General features: G+C 54.8%; 7 protein-coding genes across 7 annotated transcripts; 2 read left to right on the top strand and 5 right to left on the bottom strand.

Moving 5' to 3' along the window:
• Positions 1-36: 36 nt before the first annotated feature.
• Positions 37-374, bottom strand: POSPLADRAFT_1051440 (hypothetical protein; the record flags this gene model as incomplete). The annotated part of the gene is made up of 1 exon (XM_024480170.1): positions 37-374. A coding segment is annotated over one exon (338 nt), but the record flags the coding sequence as incomplete, so codon positions are not given.
• Positions 375-2,520: 2,146 nt separating this feature from the next.
• On the top strand, positions 2,521-3,104 carry POSPLADRAFT_1127874 (hypothetical protein; the record flags this gene model as incomplete). Its single annotated transcript, XM_024483674.1, has 2 exons — positions 2,521-2,804; positions 2,879-3,104. The coding sequence occupies 2 exons, from the start codon at positions 2,521-2,523 to the stop codon at positions 3,102-3,104; spliced, it is 510 nt and encodes a 169-aa protein (XP_024344085.1).
• A 505-nt stretch (positions 3,105-3,609) lies between these two features.
• Positions 3,610-6,507, top strand: POSPLADRAFT_1068427 (hypothetical protein). Its single transcript, XM_024482297.1, has 8 exons — positions 3,610-3,889; positions 4,344-4,689; positions 4,743-5,247; positions 5,301-5,425; positions 5,484-5,569; positions 5,623-5,824; positions 5,881-6,203; positions 6,257-6,507. Exons 1-8 carry the CDS (start codon positions 3,863-3,865, stop codon positions 6,443-6,445), a joined length of 1,803 nt encoding a protein of 600 aa, XP_024344086.1. The 5' UTR covers positions 3,610-3,862; the 3' UTR covers positions 6,446-6,507.
• Positions 6,508-6,633: 126 nt separating this feature from the next.
• Positions 6,634-10,637, bottom strand: POSPLADRAFT_1130503 (hypothetical protein; the record flags this gene model as incomplete). The annotated part of the gene is made up of 9 exons (XM_024483962.1): positions 6,634-6,822; positions 6,873-6,909; positions 6,963-7,160; positions 7,212-7,238; positions 7,290-8,498; positions 8,549-9,405; positions 9,461-9,678; positions 9,734-10,088; positions 10,149-10,637. The coding sequence occupies 9 exons, from the start codon at positions 10,635-10,637 to the stop codon at positions 6,634-6,636; spliced, it is 3,579 nt and encodes a 1,192-aa protein (XP_024344087.1).
• A 725-nt stretch (positions 10,638-11,362) lies between these two features.
• POSPLADRAFT_1042531 (hypothetical protein) lies at positions 11,363-11,548 on the bottom strand (the record flags this gene model as incomplete). Its single annotated transcript, XM_024478126.1, has 1 exon — positions 11,363-11,548. The coding sequence occupies one exon, from the start codon at positions 11,546-11,548 to the stop codon at positions 11,363-11,365; it is 186 nt and encodes a 61-aa protein (XP_024344088.1).
• Positions 11,549-12,852: 1,304 nt separating this feature from the next.
• POSPLADRAFT_1130588 (hypothetical protein) lies at positions 12,853-13,861 on the bottom strand (the record flags this gene model as incomplete). Its single annotated transcript, XM_024483972.1, has 4 exons — positions 12,853-12,968; positions 13,020-13,404; positions 13,466-13,582; positions 13,640-13,861. 4 exons carry the CDS (start codon positions 13,859-13,861, stop codon positions 12,853-12,855), a joined length of 840 nt encoding a protein of 279 aa, XP_024344089.1.
• A 1,188-nt stretch (positions 13,862-15,049) lies between these two features.
• Positions 15,050-21,095, bottom strand: POSPLADRAFT_1120336 (hypothetical protein; the record flags this gene model as incomplete). Its single annotated transcript, XM_024483511.1, has 19 exons — positions 15,050-15,157; positions 15,226-15,684; positions 15,783-16,063; positions 16,115-16,279; positions 16,333-16,432; positions 16,528-16,695; positions 16,753-16,818; positions 16,868-17,033; positions 17,082-17,190; positions 17,237-17,300; positions 17,357-17,551; positions 17,603-17,676; positions 17,728-18,073; positions 18,126-18,430; positions 18,486-19,370; positions 19,458-19,777; positions 19,831-20,593; positions 20,654-20,705; positions 20,997-21,095. Coding segments are annotated over 19 exons (4,725 nt in total), but the record flags the coding sequence as incomplete, so codon positions are not given.
• Positions 21,096-21,497: the final 402 nt, after the last annotated feature.

A 21,497-nucleotide genomic window follows, 5' to 3' on the forward strand; every position in this document is an offset into this window, starting at 1 on the left:
TCGTTCGCGTCGAGTTCTTTCTTCGACATGTCATACCGCCACCTGGGTCGCTTGGGGCACGTCAGAGGGGGTGCGCCCTCGAGAGGGTCCCAGTGCTCCTGCAAGACAGCGGCATCGGTCGAAATCGGTCGGCCGAGGGGCAGGGTGGATGCGAGGACGCGGGTGTGCTCGAGGAAGGGAGTAGGAAGCTTGACGAAAGAGGACTGAAGCCGGCGAGAAGAGCCGGCAGCGCGGGTGGATTTCTTCGTGCCTTTGCGAGCACGGCCGGGGTCGTGGGGGTCGGGTGCGAGCTCAGTGTCGCCGCGCTTTTGTGCGCGCTTGCCCAGGATCTGGTCCCTCTTTTTCTTTGGGGAAAATGGAATGCGACGAGGCATGGAAGAGGTGTGTGTGCAATATGCGTGTGAGGGTATGAGGATGAGGCGAATTTGATATGCGAGGTAGAGACGATCTGTATCTCGCCAGAGCTCGGCCGGGCTGTCGGGAATCGCGCCTCTGATCTCGATCGCCCTCGACCCCGCGTGTGGCTGCGCGCGACGCTGTGGCTCCCAATCATGTTATCCTGTCAGCATGCGACTGCGCGCTGCCATCGCTCTCACACCCTCATCGTGTCCTTCCAGTCTTTGTCCCTGCGCGGACCCATCCCGCTGCAAGCGCCAGAGGATGGTTCCCCACACGGTGACTATCTGGCCGGCTCCGTGCGTCAATGAATTCCAGCTTCCATGCCCGGCTTTATTTGGGACAAACGCACGGCCGCTCCGGAGGCATCACCATTAACGTGATCCGATCGACTGGGCAAGATCCGGCTCAGATGCTTGTCCTCCCCCCGTCATGCGCCTCCTCCCACCCTCCTCTCCCTCTCCCTCGTCCTCCCATGTCCTACTCGTCCTCCCCCAACCCCCGCCGCCAGAGCTACTCATACGCCCCCCACCAAGACTACCCCTTCAGCGACTACAAAAAGACCGTCTCCAGGGAGAACAAATTCATCGTCCAGTATGGCTCCCGTCTTCATAGTTACGGCAGGGACAAGGCACCCTATCCCGTCAGCTATAACCGCGAAGATCTAGAGCTGTACATACCTATCCCCACTTGGCCTCTACCGTGCATCGCTGACGGCGCGCAGTTGGAATTTAGATTACGAGCTCCTCCGCCACACCAGACAAGGCGTCGGCTCCTTTGTCAACTTCAAGGGAAAGCATCCTAAACGATGTCTCGACATTGGCACCGGAGTGGGTTGCACTGCTTCTCCGTCCCCTCCTGCTACCAAACACACTACGCTTAGCTAGGCACCTGGATCATCGATGCTGCCAGAGAATGGCCGGAATGCACATTTGTGAGTCTTGTAATGCCGGCCCCGTCGCGACATACATTCCGACCGCGGTGACAGGTCGGCTACGACCTGATGAATGTCCAGCTCCCAAAACGCTTTCTCCCCGCGGACGTAGCAGACCGCATAGATTGGGTGCACGGAAACCTGTGCGTACAGATCCGCTTTCATAAAATGGGCGTCCCGCCTAATCACCGCCTGTCAGCTTGCGGACCAAACTACCTTTTGAAGAGGAGGAATTCGATCACATTCATATCGGCGGCCTGGCATTTGGCGTGCCTGAAAATAAGGTGCGACCGCGCCCCGCGCCCCGCGCTAATAGCCGGCATATATGGGTGTTCGCTGATTGGCTGAGTTTTTTGCAGTGGACTTCGCTATATGAGGTGCGTGCTAACGACCATGGAGGTACTCGTGTTGAAATTCACATGCGCGTAGGAAATTCGGCGGGTCATGCGGACAGGCGGAACGATTGAGCAGATTGAAGAGGGTACGTCCGCGAATAATTTCACAAGGCGAGCGGGTCTGTGACCTGTGTGTAGATGCAATATTTCCTGTGCTGCCACGGTGGTTCACGGAACCATTGCATTCGCACACACGAGGGCCCTACGCGCATTTCCCTGGAGGGTCAGCCGAAAAGCACGCGGAGCCGGACCCCGACCAGGATCCGCACGAGCACGCGCTGCTCGAGTCTCTGTTTCGCGACGTGTTCGACCACCGTTTCATCAACCCGACACCAACATGTGAGTGACGTTTCCAGTGAGGCCGTGGCTCAGCTCACCCGCGCGGCAGCATGTCTACTCTCATATTTCTCCACGACCTTCGGGCATGTCATCTCACCACCGGTCCTCGCCCGCCCCATGCCACCCCTCGCCCCACTCGCCCCCCTCCCCTCCGAACTTCGCCCGCCGGAGCCCGTGCGGCCGCCATCGCCAAGCCCGCCCAGCTCAGAGTCACACGGAACTGACGGGCACACGTCTCTCCCGGCCGCGCCCGGCGGCAGCACGCCGGACCTCGCGCTCACGCTCCCCACCGCGTCCGCGTCGACGCTCGCCTCGACGGTGTCTGCGGGCTACAGCACCGCGCCGTCGTCGCTCTCGCTGTCCCCCTCTCGCGCGCCGTCGAGCGACTCGGACGTGGTCGCGCCGCTGCCGCGCACGCCCGTGCCCGCGGCGGACCTGCGGCGCGACAGCACGTCGATGGGCGTCGGGATGAACGCGGGGGGCGCGGGCGCGGGCGGCGGCGGCGGGGTGGAGCTGTTCCCGATGGAGAGCCTGCTCGCGCTGGAGGAGCACTCGCTGAACATGGCGCTGTTCCGCGCGCTGGGGCTCGTGCTCGCGGTGAAGGAGGCGATGTGGGAGGAGCTGCTAGGACGCGTCGCGCGCGGGGACCGGCAGCTTGTGCGCTATGGGTGGGGGAAGAACGACTACTCGGAGGGCGCGAGCCGCGTGCTGTTTGACGGGCTCGTGGAGCAGTACCGCAAGTGCGTGTGTGCTGGACTTCGGTGTCGACGTGTGAGGGGGATGATGCTGATCGTGCTGGTGGTTTGTCTTCCAGGGACGTGCGGGCGCGCGTCGCGCTGTGGCACTCGATGGTGCTCAGTGGGTGGGCGTACCCGCGGCAAGACCCGCTCACGAAGGCGGAGCTGATGGAGGAGGAGCGGCTGCGGCAGGACATCCTGGAGGCGCGGCGGAACGCAAAAGAGGAGGACCTGGAGGGGGCCAGCCGCTTCATACGGCTCATGGTCGGGGTGAAGATGCCGGATGCGGGGAGCATGACCTGATCGTGGGCGGGCGCGGCGGTGCAGGACTAGGCGGGTGCGTGCTTGGGAGGGGGTTTGGCTATCATTATACGTATATTTTTCTGTACATTTTGTATGCTTTGTGTGATACCATGATCAATACGACGCGGATGGAATATTTCCTGTGGGTTTGCCTAGTGTAGTGGACATACCCGACGATGCATGTTGCGAGAAAGTCTGCACGTCGAGTTAGGATGGGAGCGAAGAGGCCAAGAGCGTTTGTGAACAGAGGGTCTTCGATGCCGACGTTGGTTGGGCGAGAGTACCGAGGGAACATATTATATTGGTGATAGATTACTTATGTACGTGAAGGAATCCGAACAATCCCGACTCGGTAAGAACGGTTATGGCTACGCGAGATAGCGATCTTGGCAGGAACAAGCGGGGAGTACTTATCAGGTGCAGATTGAGATACGCGTGACGTCACGCGTCGATGGGTCGCTGTCCGCCCGCGTTGCTCTGTCTCCCCACATGCACTCGATCCTGATCCTCGGTTCGCATGTTTGCAATCTACGCATGCGCCTGCTGCTACTGGAGTCGGTTTTGTCCATTTTTAAAGTCGACCTCTGTGCTTGCTGCTTGTGCAATGTAAAGTCAACGAGGCTCCTGTCTTCCGCGTAATCAAGTCCTAATGATTAAGTCGTGGCGAGCGCACGTTCAGTGTACTTATGCTAGTATATTGGCATTTACAGGCTACTATGATATAAAAATACCTTGCAAAGACGACATGGAAGCCATCTATGAGTACGACATGCTGGAAGCTACCTGTGAGTACTCGTCAGCCGCGGTACCAGTTCGGACTGCCGTCAGCCTCAGCCCACCTGCTTCGTGAGCCATCTGCGTGCGCTGTTAAAAGAAGCTGGCACTTCGTCCTGTCCTTGCTCTGCTGTCCTGCTACCTGGATTTCACCTCGCCGCCGTAATGGCGATATTCTCACCCCCGCCTCTCGCCAAGGGACACTCCAGCAGAGCTGGCTACGAGTCCCACCCAAATCCCGAGTCTGCCGCGGACGGAGGTGCATCCGGTCCCTCCGGCCCCTATGACCAGCGCCCGACGCCGCACCCGGCCAAGTTCTCCGGCAGCGACGGGTATTTTGACGGGTACGAGCTTGGTGTGCCCGCCGGCAACCGTGCGCGGGACGTGATGTCACAGAGTTGGCCCCAGGGCCTCGCTCCGGACCAGAACCAGCCAGGGACTGACTACGACCAAACGCGCCCACAGCTCTCGCCGTGGTCGTCACCCGTCGCGCTCAGCCCCGCCGCTGCTCCCTCCAGCGCACCACAGGAAAAGCAAGAACGCACGCCGCGCGAGGGGGGCATCGTCTCCACCTTGCTCAACCTCTCCCTGCCGCGGCGTGCACGCAGGCCGCAGGCCTCTGCGCGCAGAGAGTCGGCGGGGTCCGATAATAGCGTCTTCTCGGACACTGGAAGATCTATGAGACGCGACTCGTCAGTCGCATCCGAGAGCGAGGGCGACATCGAGAAGGGCCATTCGAAGCACAGCTATCGAGACAAGGTCATGCTCAGGCGGGGCCGGAAGCGTCGTGAGATCGTCCGGCACGTCGAATGTGAGTGCCTGCGACTTGTCCTGCGCGCAATTTGTTGCTGAGTGCACCCACAGCGTATGTTCGGAGGCAGAAGTTCATCCTGAAGCTCGCGAAGACCCTGCTCACGTTCGGCGCGCCCTCGCACCGCATCGAATCTCAGCTTGAGTCTGCCTCTGCCATCCTCAAAATGGAGGCGCGTTTCGTCCACTTTCCTAACCTGATCATCGTGACGTTTCTCGACTCTGAGACGCGCACGTCTGAGGTGACCTTCGTCCGCGCCGGCGGGCGCGTCGCGCTCACGGCGCTGAACAATATTCACGTCATCTACCGGGACGTGCTGCACGACAAGCTCAGCGCGAGCGAGGGCACAGAGGAGCTCAACAAGCTCCTCCGGTCGCGCCCGCTGTATAACATCTACGTGCGGTGCCTATTTGCATTCACCTGCGCGTCGATCATCTGCGTGCTTGCGTTCGGCGGCTCGTTGCTGGACATGTTCATCAGCGGGGCTAGCGCCTCTGTCCTGCAGTACCTCGGCTTGAGGGCGGCGGCGAAGAGCTCGATATATGCGAATGTCTACGAGTGTGTATTCCATTTCGTGCATGATCACTGCTGACCCATACCCTGACTAAAAGGATCTCGGTATCGATCATTGTCTCCTTCCTTGCTCGAGTTCTGGGCTCGGTGCCAGGCGAGATTTTCTGCTATAGCTCCATCTCGTCTGCAGGAGTGGTTCTTATCCTGCCGGGCTTCACCATTCGTAAGCTCGTCGCTGACTCCTCCATACCTGTCGCACTCTGATAGCCCTTCGAATCCAGTCACCAGCGCTTTGGAGCTGGCCTCAAGGAACATCATGTGCGGTTCCGTGAGGATGGTTTATGCCATTATCTACACGCTCTTCCTGGTATGTGGCCCATTGCACTGCAGAATTTCTCCCGTTGTGTACAATGCGTTCAGGGGTTTGGTCTGACCATCGGTTCGGATTTCTACCTCCTCTTCAATCCTGAGGCTCGCCACGTCCAAGCTGCCACAGATAGATTGGAAGCGCACACATACCACGGGGCCATCATTGGCAATAACGACTCACTGCCGTTGGCGCAGCTCTCTGGTACCTTCTCGTTCACCGACGTCGGTCAAACAGCAAGTCATGTCATAAAGGGTGAGTCGTTGACCACAAAGTCAGTATATTCCCGGCCAAACAGACCTCTGCAACAGGATGTTATCGTGACCCCCAGTGGCCCTGGTGGCGGCAGCCATTCCCCTGGTGGACGGCGCTTTTCCTGGTACCGCTCTACTCCCTCTGTTCGTCGCTGGCCAACCTCCAGGCCGTGCGCAGCATCCAACTGCCGATTATGGTCGCATTCTCGTGTGCTGCTTATGCAGCGAACAGAGGGGCCAACGTGCTCATCTCCGACCGACCGGACATCGTGTCAGCGTTTGGTGCGGTCATCATCGGGCTATGTGGCAACATCTACTCCCGTATTGTCGGCGGAACAGCGTTCACGTCCATGGTCACCGGAGTTCTGTTCTTGGTCCCAGTAAGTTCATCAGCGTTTGGATGATGCACCTCTGATATCCCTGCACTATCTAGTCCGCCATTGGTAATGGAGGTGGTCTCATCCAGAGCTACAACACATCATCGCAGCAGTACTCAAACAGTTTCGACCTTGGCATTCGTATGATCGAGGTGGCTATCGGGGTCACTATCGGTCTATTTGCCGCTCAGATGACTGTCTATTCCATGGGACGAAGGAAGAATGCTGGCCATTTCGCCTTCTGAAGTCTCTGCACAAGACAAACCACAATGTCATTAACCAGAATACAAATGGTGTCTTGGTCATACGAGGATAGCAGAGCAGAGAGCGCGCGACAGCTGATTACAAGATCGTTAGTGAAGTTCTACGATACAAGTGCATGCTACAGAGGTAAATGACTCTAGAAAATAACATAATTCATACTTTACGGCAATTAGTTCCTGAAGAGTTGGTTCAATTCCTCCAAACGGCGCGCATGCATCTCGGCCTTGCTCATATTCGAGCCCAGCGTCATGTTCGCAAGTTCAGTCTTCTTTTTCTGAACCTCGAGTAAGCGTGCTTCGATCGAATTCTCGATGATCAGCTTCACTGTCGTCACTGGGCGCGTCTGTCCGAGTCGATGCTGTGGCAAAGCGTCAGCTATCAGTACGCGATTCGGAACGATAGACATACGATGCGGTCTACTGCTTGGTTCTCAACCGCAGGATTCCTAGCTACCAGTCAGTATCGAAATGAATGCACGACAAGCGTAAGACCTCGCACCAATATGGATCCATGAGATATACACGTTGTGCAGCAGTGAGGTTGAGTCCCACTCCGCCAGCCTTTAGACTGACGAGTAGGACTTCACAGCCCGGATCGTGCTTCAACGCATCCATTGCTCTTGTTCTGTCATCACGTTTCATCGTCCCATCGAGTCGGTCATATCGTATGCCAGCTATTTCTAGGGCATCTTCAATTCTGCGGAGACAAGTCAGATCTATGACAAGCATATACGGCACGAAAACCTACTTGTCCAGCATGGTGGTCCATTGCGAACTACATGAAGGATGTTAGTGAGAGTCGGATCACACGGGGAAGGAAACTTACAAAACAACAGTCTTGACGATGCCATCATCCAAAGAATTCCCCTCTCCGTCAACCATTTGAACTTCGATAGAGGTGGGATCATAGTTCACGGAATGCGGATTCGCCTTGGAAAATTGTACCAAGTCGTTCAATAGCGCCCTGACCTTGGTAGATGGGTGGAAATCCTCCATGGCGATGACGCCCTTCTGTCTCTTCTCCCGCTTCAAGGGCTTCCTCTTAGAAGCCAGCTCCAAAGACGGAGAGTCGGTGACAACTTCTACAGCATCTGTCGGGGTCAGAGCCGTCTGACATACCGAGCAGCAGCGGCTATGTTCGAATGAGACATTTGGCCAACTGGGCGAGATGCAATTGCGGAAACAGCCGATACAGAAGAGATGCTGGCATCGAGTCATGATGATGTGGGGAGCCGCTGGGCTGTTCTGTCGAGTCGAGGCGCGAGAAGCCGGGGTCTTCCCCTTCCGGCCTCCTCGCTTTGGCGTTCCCGTACCAGAGTCGCCATCTCCCAAAACACCCTCGCCCGGTATGCCGTCGAGCGGACTCGCAAGTTCGGCGCCGCATTCCACACATTGAGTGATACCTGCCTCCTTGAGCAAACTGAAGATCATGCCGGCTCTGTGCCCGTTGATCCCCTCTCTGGCAACAAGAGCCATGAGATCCTCGACGGATACTGCGGCATCCTGCGACTGTATGTCTCCTATGAGTCCGAGACCCTTGTTCTGCACTAGCTCGAAATGGTCACAGATCTGCCGCAACCGCAAAATCTTCTGGAGGATGCCGACATAATTCTTCATGACCTCATTCTTGTTCGAGAGCTCGTGGAACTCGGCCTTGGATTCGGTGAAGAACTGGTCATAGATCGCTTGCTCCTGCTCGTCGAACTTCAAGTACCGGAGTTCGTCTCTGCGGGGAGGAAGAGACAGGATATTGCGGCCGTCTTCCGCCTTCGACTCCTTGGTGCGACGTAACGTGATGCACTTCATGATCGTCTGCAAACGCGCTACTCCAAGCGGCTGGCCGTACTTCACGGGCGTGCCAATGAACTCAGTCCACACCGCCTTGTCGTCGAGAGGCTCTATCCGTAGAAACTTGATGAGCGCATAAACATCGTCCAACTTGTTTTGCACTGGTGTACCGGTGAGACAAAGTCGTCGATCGGCGACGAGGTCGCAAGATGCGCGGCAGCCGACGGTGGAGGTCTCCTTGATTGAACTATAGCGCATGAGCATTTTGAGACACACACCTGAAGAGCCGTGACGTACTGGGCTTCATCGAGGACGACCCTGAACCAATGCACGCTCTGCAGTGCACTGGTCGCCTCCAGGCTGCCATTAGCCTTCCCACAGAGCTTCTTCCGCTTCTTCGCGCCGGCCTTCTTCGGCCTCGGAAGCCTGAGAATCTGGTTACCCCTCTCGTCTACCTCGAGGCCGCCTTCGTCGACGTCACTCTCGTCCTCATCTTCATCCTCAACACTTGCCGTACTCTTCACCTGCTTCGAGTACTCCGAAGCAAGCGTGGAGTACGTAGTAATCACCGCGTCAAAATCGGCGAGGAAGACTGGATCCGGCCGGCGCGCATTGCCATGATATACATACACGCGTAATGGCGGTCCTTCGCGTATTCGACCAACTGGTATCTTGATGTCGACAGTGGCGTCGCCTTGTGAGCTCTGCGGAGACGATGGGAAGGCGTGCAATGACGACAAGCCACTGCCAAGCAGAGGAGTACTCGGCGCGGGGGCGCTGCCACCTGCGCCGCCAACAACCTGAACCTCACCGCGCCAGTGCTCCCGAAATTGGTCCTCCCAATTCACGACAGTAGACAGCGGGCAGATGATGAGTGTTGCGCGGCTCCTCACTTTGATACGGCAGGCCCGAGCATACAGTGCCTGCTCACGATCGTGTTCTCGCGCAGCCTTTGCTTGTTTTCTCGATGAAGTCGCCTCTGGAGCAACCGGCATTCCCCACACACTACCAGCAAAATGCGCAGAGGAAAGTGCAGACTCCAGCGAATCGGGAGGAGATGCAGGTGGGACAAGGGGAACCGTCGCAAACTCACGCGCGGAGCGCAATGTCGCCGCTATCAATGAGACACAAGTGATGGTCTTCCCTAGCCCCATCTAGACACAGGATTGAATTTCATGCGCTTATTATTTGTACGACTGATACACGTACATCATCAGCCAGAATTGCCCCTTTCGTTTCTTCGGGCTGTTGCGGTATTTCTCTCTGGGTTACGATGTGGAGCCATGAGCACTGCCCTGAGATGGGATTGAAACGCTCCTGCCATAGCGAGGAATATCTCCTGTTGGGACCATACTCGCGCTCCCTCTCGAGTAAGAAAGTCAGCGCTTTCTTCTGATGGGGATAAAGCGTTGTTGCGACCTCCGGTGCTGCGCAAGCGACAGAATGAGTATGGGACTCAAGATGTTAAGGGTAGAAACATACGCGAGTCAGCCTCCACGAGCTCGTCTCCGTCCCGTAGGCTTTTGAAGAGCTCATCAACCTGGCTCCGCTGCACCTCCACGCTCTTTCCAGATACCATTGGCGCATTCCAACGCCCTACGTTACTTCCGCCGGGGCCCGAGTATCCTATGCGGCCATTCTGACCCACCATCGCTCTCGCAAATCCGCCCGGTGGTGGATTATGTGGATTAAAGTAGTACCCTTTGAGGAGTCGTTGCACGTCCGAAGCTAGAGTTGGATGATCTAGGAACAGACCCTGCTGATGCAAATAATTCGCGACGACTGGTATGTTCCCTTTAGGCGTCCAAATGATCAACTGGAGCGGAAGTATTGGGATCTTGGGAGTTTCAGACGATAAGATCATCAACTAGAGCTTTGATGCGAACTAGGGACTCACGTTCGGCATGCCTCTTCTGACCTTTGCATCTATCCGAATCAAACCTTTCCCCAGCATCGGACCAACCACGGTGGCGACCTTCTGTTCCACGACTGCGAAGTTCTCCTCCTGCACGGGTTCGCCTGTCGATAGACGACGAGAGGGGGCCTTTATGTGGACCGTCTCCTTGTTTGGTGTCTGTTCATGCTGCAGACGCACCACAGCCCAATCGGCGTCGCCACCGCCCTGAGATGGCTCTTTGGCAATAAGATAGGTAATGGGATAGAGCACGAGAGCCGTGACCGAAAGCTGGCCAATACAAACCGGTGTCCTGGGAGGTAGGTCACTAGGCAAGTTACCTTGTGTCGACTGTGCCGATACACAGGCGGTGGGAGGAGGCGTAGGGGAGTTCGTGAGATCAATGACTTGACGATCGTTCGTGTTGAAGTTAAGTGGGTTGGGGGCAGCGCGAGGGATAGGAGGAGGTAGCTCTGGTCGAGGGGGATGCATGAACGCGGGCCTCGGTCGAGGCTGGAAAAAGGCCGAGGAGTCCGAAGGGCCTGTAAACGGTGGCGGCCGTATGGTGTTTGGTATGGGAGGTACCGGACCACCATTATAATGCTGGCTTCCCCAATATGGCGGCGGTGGTGGCAGTGGGCTCGAAGCAGACATAGCGGGGGAAAGACCTGAGGACGGCGGACGGGATGTTCGGTCCTCACCGTGACTATCGACGCTTGCCGCGTCGAAATTGCGGCCCAGTGAGCAGGGGCGCTTGCATCTGCGGTCAGAGTAGCTGTCGGAGAAGTCGTCTTCGTCGTCGTCGTCCAGTGTAAGATCAATCGGGTTGGACTGAGAGTAAGATCGGAAGGGTAGCACCATATTGCTAGTAGAGGCCGACGGCTGGGCAGCAGTGCTAGACGATGCTTGGAATGACATCGGATATGGGCGTCAGGTGTGTAGGGATGTAAAGGTAAGTCGCGGTTGGGGGGCCGCAGGGACTCGTCGACGCAGGATGTCGAGAAGAGGTAGAGAGCAGTACAGTCCTAGCGCGCTAAAACCGGTCCAGTTGCTTACAATACACGTGACTCAGAATATGAGCAGAGCTTGGGAAAACATATCTTGCTGCCTACGGTCTTCACAGGTTGCGCTGTATAGTGCGGTCTCAGGCTGTAACTGTGGTCAACACTTCTTGGTCGACATATAGCGCAACTGGACGGAGGTGTACCGGTCCTTAGTCATCTCCGAGTCTGACGGGTGATTTCAACTATGTGCGTCGGAGGAAAGCGACCACACTCAGCCGGCTGGCACCTGTGTCTCCGTTGCTTTGTCATGTATCTGTCATCTTCCCGCTGCTTGGGCCGTTCTCGGTGGCCGGGCGGACCTCTCGAGTCGACGGCGGCGGCGGCGTTATTATGTCCCATCTCCGTGCTCACTGCCTTCAGAGGACCAGAGCTTTACGACCAACGAAGCTGCGTTGTTGGAACCCCGAGCTAGGAACCCGGTTCGGCAGCTTCTCCTGACACGATGAAGTCTATCTCCCAGATTCGAATGCGAGATGCGGGAAGCCGCGTTTGATGGAACGTGGTATAGTGTGTATTTCCCGCTCTCTCAGTCAGTGACGTTGATGTGATGACAGGAGCTGACCACGGTGCCGGTACTGCGTGTTGGTTACAAGCGCGCATTTGTATCAGCGCACCGTCCAAACGGTTCTCAGTAAAGCAACAGGATACAGCGTGTTAGGACGACATTCATGGTTGACCATGATCTCCAGAAACGTGGATATCGCACTGTATGCATATTGTTTTCTCGTGGCTCATGTCCGGCGACCATGTCCAATATAGGGGGCACGGTGGAAGATCAACTGCCCGTTGGACGCAGCGTCCTCGAATGGGAGACTAGGGCACGTATACACGTGTAGACTACTTACCGGCGTCGAGCACAGCAAATATCATTCTCCGTCATTGTATTGAAGCTTGGTATTCGAAATAGTTGCCGAGGTAGCATTCATTTAATCATTTCGGAGCCAGGGTAGCTCGAAGTCGGGCGTCTCAGCATTCTACCCAATTCCCAGTATCACAGATTGCTCGCAACGATACGAGTCCATGAATGAGTTAATAGACTCGGAAAGGTCAGCAAACACAAAGCGCACTCTATGTAAATGAGGGACGGGCGCTGTTACAACAAGTAAACGGACGAGAGCAGGACTATGAGCTACACCAAGAAAGTATGAAAGCATACACGAGTAGAGACGAGTACTATCAAGAAAGTAGCACACAAGAGAGCCTTTGGAGTATTTTTGTTTGACGGCAACCCGTTGACCAGAAAACAGTCGTGTGCGCTGATCAGGATGCTGGCAGGACGCAGTAGCAGTGATTTCGCTTCGCGTCGGCATATATCTTGTTGCTGAGACTGTTGGCTGGCGAAGAGTCGGCAGTGGCCTGCGTTTTGCTTGACTCACCTAGTTTGGACCGTTGCATACTAGCATTGATAACGAATATGGATAAACAATCCATACTTATAATCCATGTCTCGAATCAGGGTCTTCACGCTCGGTAGCGCGAAGACGATGTCCGAGAATGCTAGTCTGAAACGATACAAATTACTGAGACATAGAGACTTGTCACCTATCAGCACGGGCTACTAGAACACTGGCACTAGTCGTCACGATACAATTACATGATCAGGCACCTAGTAAAGTGTCGTCAGCCATACGTCCATCATACAGTTAACTGCTATACTTACGCGGAGCCCAACCCATGGCATAATAGGCTTGTCTAGCCGCTTCTTCCTTGGCGAGCTGCTTGCTAGCACCGGATCCTTCACCTTTGGGAATGCCGTTGACTGTTGCTGGGTGTCACAACGGGAAAACACGATAATTGCCATGTTACGTACCAACACATTGTACGGTCCAGCGGCCTGCGTGAGCCGGGCCTGAGAATTGCGCCGGGTACTCCACAGCCAGCCTGCGCTGATTCGCAGTCTGGTTGAAGAGTGGCAAAAAGGCCGCCTGAGGCTGCGCAGGCGCCAACGGATTCGTTGGGAGCGGTGGGGGAGCATTCATGGGCTGAGGTGGAATTGGCATGATCGGGGGTGGGGTAGGGGAGCCCATAGACTCCGTCTTAACCCTCTTGATAGCGGCATCCATGTCGCCGTCAGGCTCGACATGCATGGGGGGATCAAAGTCGGGGTCAACGAGCTGCCCAATCCACCTCTGCACCATCTCCATCCCGTTCTGAGCAAAGACGGCGCCGACATACGAACAGAATAGCAAACGTGCCTCCTGATAAAGGGTTAGGACGACGAACCATAATAGTACACATTGGTGAGGCGACCGATACCTTGGGTTCCGACAGAGTGGTGACAACATCAGGGCTGCAGCGCAGCTTCTCCCTGAACTTGTAGGCAATGATCCAGGATTCTATATTGGCCTCGGATAACACCTCTCGTCTTTGTGCCTGGTGAGATCGCGGAAGATCAGTACATCAGTACACATCGAGACTCATGTGGCGCACCTCGATATCTTCCGCCTTCAACATCGGCCTCTTGGAAAAGAGAGAGAATGTTACCGCGGTCTCCAAGACTTTCTCACCGAGCACAGACAAGCGTTCGTTATCGCCATATTCAGAGTCCTCGTTGGTGGGAGCACCCGGGAAGCGAAGGGATTTGTGGGTGAAGACCTCGAGGATGATGTCGCCACGCAACTTAGGGGGAGGGGGAGGGGGATAGCTATCCATAGCGTTGGCAGGAGAGCGTGGGCGCTTCAAACTGGTCGGTGTCGGTGTAGACACCACGGGTACAGCTGAAGAGGGCCACGTGCCGTCTAGAAAGCCAATGGGGGATTGAGTTTAGCTCAACAGCCTGCAGGCAGCGCAGCACGGGTGCCGGTGATATCTGGAACTCACCTGCAGAAGATGCGGACCACTGATGAGATTCGGACTGCATGCTGAAGCCCTTGACTCCTGCCTTCACCATCAACGATTTAGTGAAGTGGCGATTATACGTTAGACCGATTGCAGAGCTAGGTCAGAAGGAAGGAGTAAGACCTCTTTATGTAAATTGGTTGGGTGTTCTTGATGAGCGTTTCTGAGAGGCACCGTGTGCGGACTCGGTCCTCTAAATACTCCTCCGCGTGACGGGCCACATCCGCGCGCCTCGTGGCACTCGCGGGCTTTAACCTTCGCCACACCCAGACAACAATGCAACGCTTGAAAATTTACGCCGTTCCGCAGCCGCGGTGACAATCTATAGATTTTGATCGTATATATCAAAACTATCCACTATATAGGATATACGTGCTAAGCAACGTGAAAAACAATGCAAATTACAGCACAAGTAATACAGTATACAAAAGTACAGCAACGGCTATCACTTGCTTAAGTCTATTACTCCAGGGCCTGACGTAGCTAGCGCACGTCTCTGTTGCTTGGTGTAGATTTTGGTCAAGATGCGGATAGTGGCTTCATGTGCGGAATCGCCTGCGAGGCGATCAATAGCCATCTTCACCCTTTGAAGAAATCAGTCAATGTCATGTTGTTGCGTCAACCAACATACGCTTTGGGGCCCTCCATTACTAAGGGGCAATCCTTCACTAGATGATGAGGAGATTGGCCACACACTACACACACGGGATCATTATCGTTTATTTTCTTCTTCTTGGTCGGTAAGTTTGCGGATGGCGACACGGGACGCTTAGATGAGCTAGCAGTAGGATTCGATGCTGACGTCTTGTACAAATTCTGAGCATTGTCGGCCACAGGAAATGCCGGAGAAGGTATGCCTTGCGGTCGCAGCAGTGGCGCTGCAGTCATTTTGGAGCCTCCTGCCTGTGCACTTCCCGGCCGTCCATTAGTTTTGCGTACAGTCGAAAGGGATAGCGAAGACCCGTTCGATCCTTCTTGCTTGGACCTTTTCCGAGGTGGAGGATCCTGGTCTTTGGGAGGATGTTCAACGAGATGGAGAGGTTGACCGTAGATGAGGTGTATCATGCCCCGTTTGTATAACGCCTCATCAATAGCTTGAATCGCGGCACGCTGTCACAAAACACGTTGCGTTAGATAACTAACGACGATCATGAGTAGGAACCAGAAACAAAGCGTACACGATCTTCCAACGGCTCATCCCCGGCATGTAAGATCAGCATCAAGCGGTACTCGGCAAGGTTCTCAGGGCTATTTGTCATGTAGCATTGTTCACCCCCGTGCTGGCCACCACAAAGCCCGCATGGTGGATCTACCGTGTTGAGAATAGGAGAAAAAGGCTGAGGGAGGTTCTTCAAAGTATTTGCCGAAGACGGACTGAAGCGTTTCGAGGAAGACGGCTTTGGGGAACGTGGTCGGCCGACCGCTATCTTAGTGGACTGCGCCTTCGGGGAAGAGGACATGGCGGGTGCGATTGTGGCAAGGTCTTCTGCAAGCATAGAAGTAGCATGGCCAGTACTTGAGCCTTCAGAATCGGATGCTCCAGATTCAGGCCCAGCATAGACATCCGAGTCATCTGACACCTGCGACTTCGACTGTTTCTTCCTGCCCCTTCGTTTCGGCTTGTCCTGGGTTTGGCTCTTCCCCTTGTCCTCATCCACCCCGTCGTCCAGCTGTGTGTTTTGCTGTGCAGCGCTCAGCGACGACATTTGCCACCTATGGATGTCAAAGGACGTACCTGTGGGAATACTGCTGCAGCACGACGTCTCGCTCCCCGACCCGTGGTCTCTTGAGCTTGGACCTTCGTGCGTTCCGCAGCAATGCGCTCCAGAGTCTGCGCCCATGAGTCAACTTGGTCAGCAGTGTCCGGTCCTTCCTCTGGAATCTCTTCGAGCGAGTCCTTGTCCGCTGACCACACTTTGGCAAACGAGAATGTATTACCAGACGCCGATGTAGATTCGACCTCGTCGCCCTCTTTTTCCGTTCTCTCTATCAGCTTGTCTATGTCATGGTCGGAGTCTGATGGACGATGATTGGGATGATCATCAAACATGTCGGACTGAAACTTACAATGAATCTGGCGTTTTTCTACGTCTTGCTCGTCTTCGAATAGTGCTTGAGCACCGAACATCAGAATCGACTGCACATCTTCTTTTGAGCCCTCCTCATCATCCATTTTCTGCACAATGAGGTGATCTAGGACGAGTTTCTTCTTCCCTGTCTGCATGATCTTGTCTGGGAGACAAGCGTCAACAATGTGTGTCTCCACGTATAGGCTGCATGCGCACCTTCCGCAGAGCCCTTGACCATCAGCTTGAACACGAGACATGTCTTCTTCTGGCCATAGCGATGAGCACGAGCAATCGCCTGTGACATGATCAGATCAAGCTAGATGGTTTGGGGCAAGGTAAAATCGTACTTGGAGATCCTGAAGAATCACCGTTAGGAGAGGGTAGAACGGGGCGCAAATTGGATCGACGCACCTGGTGAGGATTAAAGTCCGGATCAAAGATGATCACTGTGTCGGCAGTCCACAAGTTGATACCAACGCCACCGGCTCTTGTCGTCAGGAGGTAAATGAAGACGTCGGATCCAGGCTTGTTGAACTCGTCCATGCCCTTCTGCCTGTCAGCTTGTTTCGTGCTACCATCCTGCAGTAAGTGGTTACAACGACTTCCCAAACTGACATACTCCTGGGAGAAACATACCAGTCGCAGATATTTGTCGCCTTCACCAATCAGGAAATCTTCGATGATATTCAGCGCGATAGCGAACTGCAGCCAAGTCAGGAAACAGCACATGAGGGAAGATCACAGCCCGAACCTGGCTGAACAGTAACACTCGGTGCCCACGCTCGCGTAGTTTGGGCAACAAGGACTTCAACAAGCCAATTTTGGAACTTGCATCAATGAGTTTCGCATGAGCCTCTTCGTTCGATAGGCCTTTCGGCTCAATCTCCTCTGAGACCAGATACGGGTGTTGCAAGCATCTGAGGAGACATCAGTCTGGTCCATAGCTACAGATTATATCGACCTACTTGCGGAGTTGCATCAAGATATTGTTCATATTGCTCTTACTGACGGCCGCGCTGACACTACTGCCCACGGATCGCTCCACGAGGTTACGCAGAATACCCAGATTTTGGCCTGTAAAAGCATTAGCAGTGTAGAAGAAAGTGAATAGTGCACATACTTAGGATCGACCTGTAGACTTCTCTCTGCAGGGGTGACATGCTGACTGGGACGATGACTTCATTCTATGTTTAATGATGAGCCTTACGACACACAAGGCACTCATGAATGCATGGCCAACCTTCGGTGGTAATTGAAGGACTTCGGACTTGATGCGTCGCAAGAAATACGGTTTCAGCCTAGCATGTAGCTCCTTGATAGTATCCTCCGACAACTCCTCGTACTCTTTAGCTAGAGCATCCAGGTCGGACCACCCACCGGGATCGAGAAAGTTCATGAGGGTAAATAGCTCGCGTATGTTGTTGTTCAGCGGCGTCTAATCGCTAGTGAGTTACCAAGCGGGGGAAGTACAGACAATTGCACTTACGCCCGTCATGATGACGCGGTGTATTGTGTTCAGTTCCTTCAACTTCTTAAAGATCATACTATCGTCACTCTTGACTGGCGCACCATTAGCTATTACTTTCGGACTACACATCAGATTCGACTCACGTCTTTGGCCTTCATCAACCACCAGGATCTCCCATCGTGGAGTGTTTTTAAACACTGGCGTGAACTCTCTTGGATTAGTGATCATTTCATAGGTCGTGACCAAGACGTGAAACTTGGCTCCGGTGGTCCTTGGCTTCTGGTGATGGTGGAAAAGCTCATAACGCTTGATGATATCCCGAGCCTTAGCCTCTCCATAGAATGGTACGACACGCAACTCCGGTGCCCAGCGCTCAAACTCTCGCACCCAATTGGTTATAGTAGAGTTCGGTACCACTACCAGAACCGGATTTGCTTGGTGGTGCCCCACGGTATGTCCTATGAAGGTAGCAATTTGCACAGTTTTACCCTTCGTGGATTCAGCGACATTCTCGCAATGACGTGTTATAAAGATGACTCACCAGGCCCATCTCGTCTGCCAGGATACAGTTCTGATGGTTCCACCAATTGTCGCACAGCCAATTCACACCATCGACTTGGAATGGCATCAGCTTCAGTTGCGGACTTTGTCCCAATTGTGGCTGCTCCTCAACCGTAAATGCCCACTTCTTCCGCCAGGCGTTCTGAGGACGACCATCGAATGCTTTCGCCTCTGCACTCGATAGTTTTGGTACGTGCAGTTCTTGAGCCGCGACGAAACGCTCAAAGGCATTTTGGAATGCTGTGTAGCCCGCCTCACCCTGCAGGGGCGGAGAATCCCAAGAAGCTGAGAGTTGCATGTTTCACGTCAGCCCAACGCAGAACAAGTTCGAAACACTGACCGTCCTCGTACCCGAGGCCATCCCACTTCGTGAATACCCAGACGACCCGGTCAATATCATCAATCCGTAACGAGCGTCGAGTCCTATCTGTGTAGTTATCGATAGTCTCGGTCAAATCGTCGCTTGGCTGTTCTCCTGCCGTGTAGACAGCCTGATGCTCCTTCTCGACCGCAGCCTTTTCCGGGTCTCCCTCTTCGTCGCTCTCGTCTCTCCTTGCGTTGCTTCGGCGCTGGTGTTTCTTCTTGGACTTGTTGTGCACGCGCTTTTCAGGATACCAAAATAGAACGTCCAAAACTCGGTCGGTCGTCTTCCAAGCTGGAGGAATTTTGCGTTCCGCATCGGGGTTGGGTTGCAACGCAGACGACTCGTTGGTCTGCAGTTGCGCGGATGCATCGTTCTCGGTCTCTCCGCCGACGAGGAATGGGATAGCACCACTCTCGTCACCCTCGACCTGGCCTTCAGACGGTGCTTCCGGGAGCAATGGGACTTTACTGCCGGATTGCAGGAAGTTCCTCAATCTGGCAGTGTTCGTGGCTAACAACCAACCGTGCGGCACCCATGACGTCCGACGATAACTGCGGTCGGTCCATTTGATCAGGTACTCCCGGGGAAGCATCTGCTTGTGGTTGATAGGCTCTCCCGCTTCGCGTACTGGCTCGACAGCATTCTCGGGATATGGTCGCCATGCCAGGATATGATCTACTGTGTAGACATACGAGATGCAATCGGCACACTGCCAATGATTGTTTTCTTGATAGTGCTCGGCGAGTTGGACGGCAGAAACATCCTCTGGAGAATCGTCGTGGTCTGGAGGAACAGGTAGATGTGCATAATGCGCGATGCGCTTGCAGGTAACACACCGGAAGACCAGCTCAGCCGGTGTGTCTGGATCGGGATCTTCTGCGCCCGCTGTCGACGTCGTCGGTGCATCCGCGGTTGCGTCCGCCATCTCAATATCACCCTCATCAGCACGGCCTACGGGTACGCCATTCTGCTTCGGCTTCGGGTGCAGCACGTCGTCGGCCCTGATCGCAACTTCTCTGCACGACATACAGACTCCACCTTTCATGCAAGACCCACATATGAATTCCGTTGTTTGATAGGGAGTCAGATTAGGACGCTTCATGGGCTCTAGAGGTGCCTTCGCGGGGTTAGCAGATTCTCCCGGTTGGTTCTGCGCGGTTTGAGCAGCTTGCCACTCGGCCTTGTCTCGGTCGAGGGCTGCTTTGAGGATCTCGTCACGCTGAGTCTTTGCCAGGCATCCCCAATGTGCAGCGACAGGACATTTCAGGCTTGAACCCGCGAGTATCAGCATAAATTACGTCCGTCCGGCGCAGACACCTACCATCTAACCCAACCTCCGAGAGCGGTCAGACGCTGTTCATCATCCTCGGCTTCTTCATCAGAACCCTTCTTCTTTTTCCTGCCCTTCTTTGGCTTCCGCGCATCTAACAACAATTGATGGGCCGGTTTCTTGTGGCATTTCTCGCACGTTTTCCTGTGTGCTCGGAGCGGAGCGGTGTCTGGGTCTTCCTGCTCATCCAGTTCCATGTCCGCTATCACCCGGAACCTACCGTAAGCAGGCCGCGATGCCTTGCCTCGCACAATCTTCTTCTGTTTCGGGGCCTTAGGCTTCGAGTATGAGGAGTCTTCGTCATCAAACTCGTCACTATCTACGCCATCGGCATCGTCAACGAAGTCGTTGTCGTCGAGATTGGTACGGACAGTCTTCTTTGAGCGAGTCGACCGCCTCGTAGGCTGAGGGACCTCTTGCACCTCACTGTCAGTACTATCAAATTCGTCACTGTCGGGCAGGAAGTACGACTTGATAGAGGGCATTTTCTTCGGACTGAATGGAAGGGGTCGAGCGTTATTGGTACTTGTCCCTGCAGCCGCGCGGGTGACTCTTTTCGCGTTGGAACGACGGACGTTGTCATCGGAGTCGTCCGACGGTATGCTCATGGCCAGCTCGTCAGAGTTAGAGCGCTCCCGCCTGCGGCGAGTCTCTTTGCCCTTGAGCTTGACAGGTAAACGGACCCGTGAATGATAATGAACGTAGGTCGCGGAAGGATCGAAGGGCAGAAGAGTGCCTTTCGCCTTCTTTTGTTCTGCAGGGTGAGAGCTTATATCAGTCGAGGGCGCGAAGCATTAATGCCAAACGACCTCACCATATCGCTCAACGAAGACCGGATGTCGCATTCTAAACTTCACTGCAAGGCGCTGTGTGGGAAACGAAGAGGTCAATACTGAATTAGGCAGGCCCAGAAGAACGACTAAAAGGTATTCCGGAGCGGCATCACTTTGAAAACATCATTCGATAACCGATGCACAAGAGTGACATACGTGTGTGTGCGTTTGAGTTAGAAACGAATGGACATGGGTACGGACTCAGAATACGGTACAGGTTTTGCAGCATATCATAACGCACGGAATGACCATCGTCGATCATCACAATGAATTGCAGCGGGCTTCCATGCAGAGGATAAACATTTTATAGACGTCTGTACGTACCTTGTATGCAATTCCGTCTGAATATTTCACGAAGTAGTATAGCTGCCGCCCCTCCCGGTACTCTCCAACGACGGAATCAATCTCGTCGTCGTCGAATTCGTCCACGTCTGAAGGCATTTTGAGCTCGCTCCAGTTAGATTGATATAGCGTCTTCTGCTCTTCCGAAAGGTGCGGGATAGTAATATAGAAAGGCTGCTCGGATGACGCGGGCGGCTCTGGAAACCCGTCGATGGCAGCCGGGGAGAGTGGCTGTTCGGAGGTAAGAACAGATAGCGGCGAGTCTGTGCGCGGTGTGGCCGACCGTGGCGGGAGGTTCTGGGGCGATCCCGGAGGCTGTGGGTGCTCGGGTGGTGGCTGTATTGAGATCTCGCTAGCAATCGGAATTTCAAGAGTATCAGAAGAAGGCTCAGCCATGCCAACGCCCTGCCACTGACAGAGCAGATAGAGAACGTTATTCGCGCTTGAGCACGCGTTGGACGCGTCGTCGACGCGTCGACAGGT

The sequence above is a fragment of the Postia placenta genome (assembly GCF_002117355.1).
Source record: "Postia placenta MAD-698-R-SB12 unplaced genomic scaffold POSPLAscaffold_1, whole genome shotgun sequence".
In the NCBI taxonomy this organism is placed as follows: Eukaryota; Fungi; Basidiomycota; class Agaricomycetes; order Polyporales; family Adustoporiaceae; genus Rhodonia; species Rhodonia placenta.